This window comes from Salvia hispanica, chromosome 2, assembly GCF_029641045.1.
Source record: "Salvia hispanica isolate PSC_SH4W2 chromosome 2, Shi_PSC_v1, whole genome shotgun sequence".
NCBI classification, from domain to species: Eukaryota; Viridiplantae; Streptophyta; class Magnoliopsida; order Lamiales; family Lamiaceae; genus Salvia; species Salvia hispanica.
Genome location: NC_142693.1, coordinates 10698334 through 10709495, shown reverse-complemented (window position 1 = coordinate 10709495; position 11162 = coordinate 10698334). Strand labels below are relative to the sequence as shown.

General features: G+C 31.5%; 2 protein-coding genes across 2 annotated transcripts; both read left to right on the top strand.

Moving 5' to 3' along the window:
• The first annotated feature begins 382 nt into the window (after nt 1–382).
• On the top strand, nt 383–2492 carry LOC125219869 (kirola-like). Its single transcript, XM_048121954.2, has 2 exons — nt 383–613; nt 1970–2492. Exons 1-2 carry the CDS (start codon nt 424–426, stop codon nt 2230–2232), a joined length of 453 nt encoding a protein of 150 aa, XP_047977911.1. The 5' UTR covers nt 383–423; the 3' UTR covers nt 2233–2492.
• Nucleotides 2493–7712: 5220 nt separating this feature from the next.
• LOC125202423 (kirola-like) lies at nt 7713–8605 on the top strand. Its single transcript, XM_048100817.2, has 2 exons — nt 7713–7937; nt 8179–8605. The coding sequence occupies exons 1-2, from the start codon at nt 7748–7750 to the stop codon at nt 8439–8441; spliced, it is 453 nt and encodes a 150-aa protein (XP_047956774.1). The 5' UTR covers nt 7713–7747; the 3' UTR covers nt 8442–8605.
• The last annotated feature ends 2557 nt before the right edge of the window (nt 8606–11162 follow it).

Here is an 11162-nt window from a genome sequence, read left to right as displayed (position 1 = left end):
GCCGAGCCAAATGTTCATACTTTTCAGTGTTTGAGAGAGTATTATTTTGATGATTGCCTAGATGTTCTCTGTTGATTAATTACATTATTCCAACAAAAAATTAATAATGAATATGATAAATTTATTTATTCAGTACAATATTTTCCTATTAAGATAGCAATACGTGTTTAATAGCCTAACCCAACAAAATCAGCTTTATAAAGAAACCATCCAATTAATAGTATGATGATATATGTGGAAACAGTCAGTGTCCGAATCCATTAGTAAAGTTCACAAGAAATAAAGTGAGTGTCCAAATCCTTTAGTAAAGTTCACAAGAAATATAATTTGAGAAATTTTGAAGGTATATAAAGACCATAAAGTTTGCAATTTAATCAGAGAAGCAAATATATAGGAGTGTTAAATTATTTAGAAATATATATAATGGCTGGTTTACCAGATAAGCTTATTGCACAGGTGGCTTTCAAGGCTGGTGGAGATGTGTTTCATCATCTGATAGCAAAGAACCCTAATCACTTTAACAAAGTGTGTCCTTCCAGGGTCCAAGGTTGTGAACTCCAACAAGGGCAGTTTGGAACAACTGGATCTGTCATCCAGTGGAAATACGTCCTCGGTAACGATGCTTTCTAACTATTAAACGATTTCATAACGCTCCCTATGTATTCAAAATATAGATAAACTTGTAAATGACACATATTTTAAGAAAGAAATGATAAATAGTGTTGTAAGACAAGGAAAAAACTAGTGAAAATAGTGTTAGGTGATTGCGGGGTCCACATTATTTATTGTGTGTAATTAGTTAGAAATTTTTTATATTTTGATTTGATCTAATTTTGTAAAAACTAATCTATTTTTTTGGGGGAAGGTGTATATGCGTTTGGTTCACAATTCTATACTTGAAATAGTCAAAGATATGTTCATCAATCCAAATAAAAATATACGGAGTACTACTATTTTGCGATGTTTAGGATTGTATTCCACAAAAAATCATATGGAAAATTTGATGGTAGTCATTTTCATTATGCAAAAGATAAAAATATAAATGAAAAAACACGAACATTAGCCACTTTTACCAAGTATGTTGATGTGAGCGACCGCATGTCAAATGCAAATGACTTTTTTTCTTCTTTAATTTATCAATAAGATTTTATTTTAGCATAAGTAAGACTTTTCATAAAATCAAATAGCAATATTTTTTAATATATAGCGTATACGATTTTCAGATTTGTTTTTCATTTTAGTCGTAAAAGAGCTTTCGTCAGATATAAGATTTTACTTAAAACATAGAAGGATTCTTTTTAATAGAAAATAAGATTTTATATTTTTATATATAAATAAGAATTTCATATTGTAAATATTTTATTCATAAATGAGACATTGGTTATATTAAAAAATTTTACATGTTCATATAATTAAATAAGACTTCTTATTAATACCCTTTCTGAAATTAAAATAGTACTTTAAAACTTTTAACTTGTAAATGAAACTCAAATTTTTAGAAAAATGAATATAGCTTTTCTTAAATGCAAATAAATTATTTGTAAAATTTTTTCTAAAAAATAAGCAAATAAGTAAATTAAAATTAACGAATAAAAGAATAAAGTATCATTTGTGCATTAAAAATATAATACAAAGTAAATTTTTACTCTCTTGGATATTGAATGGGTAGGCGGTTATTAATCAAGAGAGAAGCCTAATCCAACTTGCCATTTTTCTCTTCTTCTAATTTAAAGATGATGAAGAAAATAGTGTCTCGTTAACCTGTATGGTAACTCGAAACTCCAATTTATTAATTAGAGGAGAAGCGTATTACTAATTAACTCTAATTTATTAATTAGAGGAAGTTGTATGTGATTGTCACATAATCTAATTTGCTTTCTTAATTAAAGATTTCCCAAATCTCTAAAGGAGGGAATGTGAATGTGATTTTTGGATCGTAGAATTTGAAAATAAGTTTATGCACATGCAGAGGGGAAAGAGGCAACTGCAAAACAAGTGATAGAGGTAGATGACGAAAAGAAGCAAGTTACATTCAAAATGATTGGAGGAGATTTGCTTGAGCTATACAAAAACATGGTGATAACCTATCATGTTGAGACCAAAGGAGGCATCGACTTCATAACATGGACTATAGATTATGAGCTGATCAATGCAGAAAATCCACACCCAGTTGCACTCTTGAACTACTTCATTGAGTTCACAAAAGAAATCGAGGCTCATATTTTCGGATAAATTGCATCTTTTATGCATTGGGGCTTCATCAATCCGTAAACGTAATTAGTAATTGTCTATGTAAGTTAAATAAATTTAGCATGTATCTATGTTAGATGATGCTGAAAAAATGTGTGTTGTGAATAAGCATTGGTGAAGCAATATGGTTGTGCTTGTTGTTGTCATGTTTGTCTTTTAGATTATCTTCATCTAGTGTGGCCTTTATTTAATAAAATATTTATTTATCTTTCGTTTCAATAAACAATTTCAATTTCATATAATCTTTACTTCATGGACCACAACCTATCCTAATTAAATATTTTTTCATTTATTATTTCCCAAAACTTTGTAATATGACTTTTTTATTGTGTAAAGTATAAAAAGAATAAATCCTGTTGTCTATTGACTATTTATCAAAATTCACCCTTCAATCTTGTTAAAATATATCATCAAAATACAAATTTGTGTATGTGGTTAAAAAATCTCTAGCGCGTCTTTTTAAAGAAACACAAAATATTTAAGGCTCATTGGATAGACAATACATATATATTTAGGCTAGGAAGGATAACAACAATGATATACTCAATATCATAGTTCGTAGTACTAGTTATATACTTCCTCCATCCCACAAAATATGCATTCTTTTCCTTTTCATTCGTCCTACAAGAATATGCACTTTCTAAGGTGGGATCTATTCTCTACCAACAATATTTAATTACTTATTTTTTCTACATCTCTCTTACTTAACCAATTTTATACTAAAACTCATGCTGAATTCAAAATGCGTATTCTTTAGGGACGGAGGGGTATCTAATTGGTGTGCTTGGTTATTTAGTTAAAATTTACTTAATCTTTAATTCGTGTTTGGTGCAAAATAGAATATCACCAGGCGTACTAAACATAGGATTAAGGCACACAAAAGCTCATAACTTGCTCTAACTTAATTACCATACGTGTAGACAATGTCCATACCAATTTTTTGGATGAAGTAGACTTTTTTCTGTGCCATCAATAAAATTTTGTGATAATAACATACTCTCCCTCTGTCTCATAAAACTGTAGACTTTAGGATTACACTACTTTTAACTGAACCCTGAAAACTTAAGTCTAAATTTGGTCTTTTACATTTGCTTTAAAAAATTTTGGTCATGTACATTAAGTGTCCATTTAGACCAAACAATATGTTTTGGTTCATGATTAACATTTATGTTAAAATTTAACAGTCAAATACTCCCTCCGTTCCATAGTAATGGAGGCATTTCTTTTCGGCACGGAGATTAAGAAAAAATGTGTTAAGTGAGTTAAGTAAAAGGAGATTAAAGTGGAAAATGAAAAAGGCAGAGAGATGAAGAGGGAATAAAGTTAGAGAGAGTAAAGAAGGTGTGAAAAAATGTGTTGACTTTTACTAAAAAAGGAAATGACTTATTATTATGGAACGAACCAAAATAGCAAAATGACTCTATTACTATGGAACGGAGAGAGTATATTTTTACCTAATTAGTGACTTAGTTATGAATCTAATTAACCAGATTTAATACCTGAAAAGGTTGGAAACAAAACATATAATAGTTGGAAAAGTTTAGAGAGATATATCCGATGTCTAAAGAAACCATTCAACACTAAGGAAGGAGTCAGAAATTGATACAAGGAGTGGCAAAAATATATTCCCTCCGGCCTATTAAATATGAAACGTTTACTTTTTGGCATAAGATTTTATGTAGTGTTGTTTTGCAAGTAAATGAAGAGATAATAAAATAAGAGAGGTGTAAAATAAGAGTGATGTAAAAAGTAGAGATGGTGATATTTTCATTTTAGAAAATATTTAATTTTTGTAAATATATAGGTTGAATAACGTTTACTTGACTTCGGAAACTACGCTCTAATGTTGAGTATATTACTAGGCTTGTGAAGCTCACTCCTTTCTTTTCCCCTTGCAGATTAAGTGATGAAGCTAGCTCTTTTATTGTACAGCTGCTCAAGTCAGGTCACTAGCCAACTCTTTTTCATTTGGGTAATTCTTTTGAATATGCTAGATGTAGAAAGAGTAATGTTTCTTTTACTTCCAAAACTTTGTTAGACATGTATTTGTAAATAGTTACGAGTTATCCAGGTTGTATAATATATATACAGATTTATGGGAATATGTTTATGGTCTAATTCTAGATATTATATAGCTGTTTTCACGTTTGCTAAGTAAAGGAAATAAGGTGTCTATATATAAAAACAGGATTTTCTATTAACTCAAGATTTGTACCAAAATGAACATAATTTATTTGATTATTAAAATAATCAGGTAAGGGGTGTTACACATAAGACTTATCTAAGTTAAGAAACACACTCACACATCCAACGGCTACGGCTCACGATCCTCGTGGAGTTGCCACGCGGCAGCCATCGGTGGCTCCAGGTAAGTAACGGGCCACACTCGTTTTGGGTCATCACTTAATGGATATGGGCCACTTAATTAATTCAGCCCAATAAATTAATTCCCAAGCACAATCCCAATTTGGGTCCATTAATCTCACAATTACCAGAGAGACTAGAGAGCATTGTTTAATTTCATGTTTTATATATCCAGTTGATACAATGAGATTATATCAACGTGTTTATACGTTTTATTTCCATAATTATATCCATAATACAATAGAAGTTATCCAAAATGATCTATCAGTCCTCCGATTTACATCAACAAGTCCTATAATTATCATAGATGATCCGTCAATCCTCTTATTTATATTAACATATATAGTAGTAAATCATCACTTAATTAAGTCCCGATAAATAAATTAGGGATTCGAGTTACTTAATATGACTGGATATGATTATGATCTCTGGCAAAAGAAAAATGTAAGGTAATTTTCTTAGAGTTTTTAATAAAAACTCAAAATTGATAGACTATTAAATTCTATTATATGAATCATGGCTTTTGCTCCAAGAGCATAATTCATGCGTTTGCTCGAATGTTAAACACCATTATGTATTAACAGGTAAATCATAAAAAGATTTCAATATATATTCTCAAAGAACAAGATAATACAACTTGCAGCTAATCTCTCCGACTTGATAGTATTTTTTCGTTTGAGGGAACGACTTATATTACTACTAGTTTACTAATTGGTTCCAACCTAACTTCGATATCTTTAAAAATAAGAGATTAATTAAGAAAACTTCTTCTAATATAGACCGATATATATATGACACAGGAATATACAGACATCAAACATAAAATTAATACTGAGTGTCCATAAAAAATAGACTAATTTTACTATTTTTGGTCGTCCACCAAAATTACACTAATTCTAAATATGGAGTTTTAAACAAATACTAACCTTACACATCATTCTAAATGTGGATCCCAACACTACTTCAACCACCTTTTCTTTCTCTTCTCTTACTTTATCAATTGCTCATTAAACCTCATGTCATTTATAATTTTGTCTATTTTTAATGGATAAAAATAGTATTATAAGTTCATGATATACAATATTAGATGTGATAGGGATGTCAATGTAGCCCACAAGTGGGCTGGCCCGAATAGCCCGCCAAATTTATAGGGTTAGGGCTGAAAATTTTTAGCCCGATAAAATTACAGCCCGATTAGCCCGCACCCGATTAACCCGCAATCCCTTAGGGCCAGACACGAAAACCCGATGGGCTGGCCCGGAAACCCAATAATATTTCTATCGTTCTATTTGTTTGACTCTAATTGGACACTTCATTGGTTATTTTATAATATAGATTACTAAAAAATAACTTCCAATTTTATATATTAAATATATATATTATATATTAAATTTTTATTAACATAATAATAGATAAATAAATTAAAAACATCAAATTCACTAAAAAATAAATTTAAATTTCTAAAACATGCTTTAAAATTTCTTGATGTTTATGTTTTATTTTGCATAAATCTCAAACATTAGTATTTGGTCATGTTTAAGTTTGAGTTTAAACATATATCTCAAATTTATTATAATTAAATATCTTACATTGTATAAATATAACTAATATTATTTATTGGATTGATCGCATGTTAATTTTATTGGTGGCAACCTGATTAACCCGCTAGGCTACCCGAAACCTGAGCTTTTAGGGTGAGGGTTGAACTTTTATAACCCAAAATATCACTACCCGTTTAGCCCGCACCCGATTGACCCGCAAACCGAATGGGGTTGGCCCAAAACACGTTGGGCTGCCCGATTGACATCCCTAGATGTGCATATCTTATGTGAGCATTGTTAATAAGAATCAATCTAGACAATACTCCCTCTGTCCTAGCTGATTGATTTCTTTTTTACCGTTGTTTTACGAAAATGGTAATGAATAGTTAAAGTGGCGAGAAATAAAGTAAGAGATAGAATAATATAGAAGAGAGTTGTATATACATTATTCTATTAATTATTTTACTTTCTCTCCACTTTAACTATTTATTACTCTCTCCGTTCCATAGTAATGGAGGTGAAACTTTTCAGCACGAAGATTAAGAAAAATTGTGTTTGGTGAGTTAAGTAAAGAGAGAATAAAGTGGAAAATGAAAAAGGTAGAGAGATGAAGAGAAAAAAAAAAGTAAGAGAGAATAAAGTAGATGTAGAAAAATGTGTTGACTTTTACTATAAAGGGAAATGACTCTATCACTATGGAACGTACCAAAATGGCAAAATGACTCTATTATTATGGAACGGAGGGAGTATCATTTTCCTCAAACACGTGCCGAAAAGCAGTCAATCTCATAAGATGGGATAGAGGGAGTATGATTTTGAAATCTAGCAGATGAAAATCCGTGGCAATATTTAATAAAATAAAATTAAAAAATGATATACTTGTGTTATTTTTTTCCAACTAAATTTGAACGTATTTCATTCTAATTGTTTCAAAAACTATCTTCTAAAATAACTCTAAATATTAAAAGTTCATTTGATTTCAGCTCGGGTATGAAAATCTAATGCACACATCTTTTTCCTTTTTTTTTTTAATTAAAGAGGGTATCCATCGGCGGACTTAGTGACTATTTCTCGCGTTGATTTATATGGTGGAATAGCTGGCCCAAAGATTTAAAGATGCTCCACACATCTTTATTGATTAATGAGTGTAGTTCTGTGGTTCGAATTTCAGAGAGCGCAATTTATTTTTTATTTTCTGGTGCATATAATATTAAAATGTATATTTGGATTCTGTGTAAAAAAAAAAAAAGAGAAGCGATCTTTAAATTGAATTTGTTTATATTATTTCGATCATCACCTAGATAATTTCCTATTAAGATAACAATACGTGTTTGAAAGTCAATTCCAACCAAGACCAGTTGTATAATGAAATCATCGAATTCATAGTATGATATATGTGGAAAGAGTCAGTGTCCAAATCCTTTAGTAAAGTTGACAAGAAATATAGTGATTAGTGAGTGTCCAAATCCTTTAGTAAAGTTCACAAGAAATATAACTTGAGAAATTTTGAAGGTATATAAAGACCAGAAAGTTCGCAATTTAATCAAAGGAGCAAATATAAAATAGTATTAAATTACTTGGAAATATAAATAATGGCTGGTTTACCGGATAAGCTTGTTGCACAGGTGGCTTTCAAGGCTGGTGGAGATGTGTTTCATCATCTGATGGCTAAGAACCCTAGTCACTTTAACAAAGTGTGTCCTTCCAAAGTCCAAGCTTGTGAACTCCAACAAGGGCAGTTTGGAACAACTGGATCTGTCATCCAATGGAAATACGTCCTTGGTAACTATGCTTTCTAACTATTAAATGATTTTTCTTCTTTTAATTTGATGATAATGAACAATATAGTTTCTCATTAACCTCTATAGTAACTCGAACATTCAATTTTTTATTGGAGGGGAAGCGCCATTATCATATAATCCAATTTGCTTTCTTAATTAATGATTACTCAAATCTCTAAAATGGGGAATGTGAATGTGATTTTTGATTTGTAGAATTTGAAAATGAGTTTATGCACATGCAGAGGGGAAGGAGGCAATTGCAAAACAAGTCGTAGAGGTAGATGAGGAAAAGAAGCAAGTTACATACAAAATGATTGGAGGAGATTTGCTTGAGCTATATAAAAATATGGTGATAACCTATCATGTTGAGACCAAAGGAGGCATCGACTTCATAACATGGACTATAGATTATGAGTTGATCAATGCAGACAATCCACACCCAATTGCACTCTTGAACTGGTTCATTGAGTTCACTAAAGAAATCGAGGCCCATATTTTCGGATAAATTGCATCTTTTATTCGCAGGGGCTTCATCAATCCATAAACATAATTAATAAGTGTGTATGTAACTTAAATAAATTTAGCATGTATCTATGTTAGACGATGCTAAAAGAATGTGTGTTGTGAATAAGCCTTGGTGAAGCAATATGGTTGTGCTTGATGTTGTCATGTTTCTCTTTTACATTCTCTTCATCGGTGGCCTTAAAATTTATTTATCTTTCGTTCAAATAAATAATCGTTAATTAAATATATATATTTTTTGTACTCCCCAAGACTTTGTAATATGATTTTTTGCTTTATAAAAGTTAAAAAGAATAAATCGTATTGGTTATTGACTATTTATTAAATTCACCCTTCAATCTTGGTAGGAAATATCATCAACGTACACATTTGTGTCTGTTTGACAGTTCAGTTTAAAATTTATTAACCCTAATTCGTTTTTGGTGCAAAAGATAAAATATAATTTTTATGTCGACCTAAATAACTTCAATAATACGTCTATCTTCTTAAATAGAGAGTGAGAAAGATAAGTACTTTCATCTCACTTCCTAGGTTCAACTTGCAAAGCTATTAGTCTAACTTACCAAAATGGCGAATTAATTTCTTAGGCTAATACATATATGGTTCAAGATGGACTTTCTCGGGCCATTAAAATAGCACGGGTCATTCCCTAGATTAAGATGCGTAATAAACATAGGATTAAATTTAAGGCCATATAAAAGCTCTTAACTTGCTCTAACATAATTACCAAATGCTTCTTAGCAGACAATGTTCATATGTTCATACGTATCTTTTAGATAAAGTACACTTGTATTATGCCATATATCCACAAGATTTTGTGACAATACTCTCCTCCGTCTTATAAAAATAGAGACTTTGGGGAAGATATGAGTTTTAAGTGAAACCGATAAAGTTGGAGTGTGGTAGAAAGAAGACATAAGTCCAAATTTGGTAACTACATTTGCTCTAAAAATATTTGGTCTTATACATTAAGTGTGTCATCATTTGGTGCCAAACAATATATTTTGATCCAGAATTAACATTAAATTTAACCGTCAAACTTTTTTTTTTTACCTAATTAGTGATGGAGGGAGTAGAAAGTAGATTGTCCCATTTCCTTTTTCACACTCGTTTAACAAAAATAATACTCTCTCCATCCCACTTAAGATGACACGATTTCCTTTTTAGTTTGTTCCAACTAAGCTGCCACATTTCCTTTTCTGGAAACTTTCTTTCTCCAATTAATACACCCAACCACTTTTTCTCACTCTTATTAAAATATTCATATTTCTTTCTCTATCTATTTTAATACTTACACGCACATTTTCTCTTTCCAATTAAACACATTAATAAATAACTCCTAAAATCTCGTGTCGGCCAAGGAATGTGTCATCTTAGCTGGGACGGAGGGAGTAATGAATAGTTAAAGTAGAGAGAGAGAGTAAAGTAAAAGAGAGAATAATGTAGAGAATAGTCTTACCTCCATTATTCTTTCTCTTATTTTACTCTCTATCAACTTTACCTATTTATTATTATTTTTGCAAAACGAGTGCCAAAAATAATCTGGGACAATCTTTTTGGGATGGAGGGAGTAGAAAGTTGATAGAAAAAAAAAGTGGAATGTGAGACACATTTATACTCCCTCCGTCCCACATAATTTTACCCAGTATTCTACTTTGGGCCGTCCCACATAATTTTATACAGTTCACTTTTACCATTTTTGGTAGTGGACCACATATTCCACTAACTCATTCCTACTCACATTTTATTATAAAACTAATACTTTAAAAGTAGGTAGGACCCACATCCCACCAACTTTTTCAACTCACTTTCCAATAAATTTCTTAAAACTCGTGTCGGGTCAAAGTGGATAAAATTATGTGGAACGGAGGGAGTATATATTAGTGTTATGATATAAAATGTGAGTTGAATGAGTTAGTAAAATGTGGAACCTATTTATAGTAGAAGTGAACCAATTCTTCTAATCGTAGACGTCCTGCAAACCGGAAGTCCTGCAAAGGTAGTAATATTATTTAAAATATTATATGCTAGTAGCTTTATTCCGCATAAAATGGCATAGTTATTTTTTTCCAACTGCGAATTAGTACTTTATTTTACTCTGATACTAGAATTTTTGTTGGAATCGTGTTTGGTCAATGGACTTTGACCAATAATAATAAATGTGATGAGACATTTAATTTTGTAAAATTAAATGCAATAGCGACGATCTACTTTCGGAGTAGATGACCGTGGTATATTCATTTTCTCTAAACCGATTCTCGGTGAGTGAGAAATTATGAATTAAAGGTTGTCACAATTGTGAACTATAAATGAGCTATGGGATAAAACAAATGGACTAATTAAAAGAGTTAATTATCCCACATTGGTGGAGAGAACCTTATTAAACATATATTTACTAAGATGAATTATTACGTGTAATAATTATAGTGGACTAAGATGGGCAGTAGAGCCCACGCGTGCACGTTGCCTCGTCACAAGCCGCGAGCCACGCTCAGTGCACCACGTGCTCAATGCATCGTGTCCCGTGACCTGTGACCCCCGTCTACTGGGTGCCATGTGTCAAAAGGTCCACGATGGACCCGACGCATAGCGGGTGCCAAAAGGTCCACGACGGACCCCGATGCATAGCCGATGACAAAAGGTACCCGATGGACCCCGACGCATCGTGTGACCAAAAGTTCACGATGAACCCCGTCATGTAGCG

What these genes read in the sequence shown, in the direction of transcription:
- LOC125219869 (XM_048121954.2), top strand. Translation starts at nt 424, where the DNA reads ATGGCTGGTTTACCAGATAAGCTTATTGCACAGGTGGCTTTCAAGGCT. An exon ending in CCAGTGGAAATACGTCCTCG is followed by an intron (nt 614 to 1,969) that starts GTAACGATGCTT and finishes ATGCACATGCAG; the next exon opens with AGGGGAAAGAGGCAACTGCA.
- LOC125202423 (XM_048100817.2), top strand. Translation starts at nt 7,748, where the DNA reads ATGGCTGGTTTACCGGATAAGCTTGTTGCACAGGTGGCTTTCAAGGCT. An exon ending in CCAATGGAAATACGTCCTTG is followed by an intron (nt 7,938 to 8,178) that starts GTAACTATGCTT and finishes ATGCACATGCAG; the next exon opens with AGGGGAAGGAGGCAATTGCA.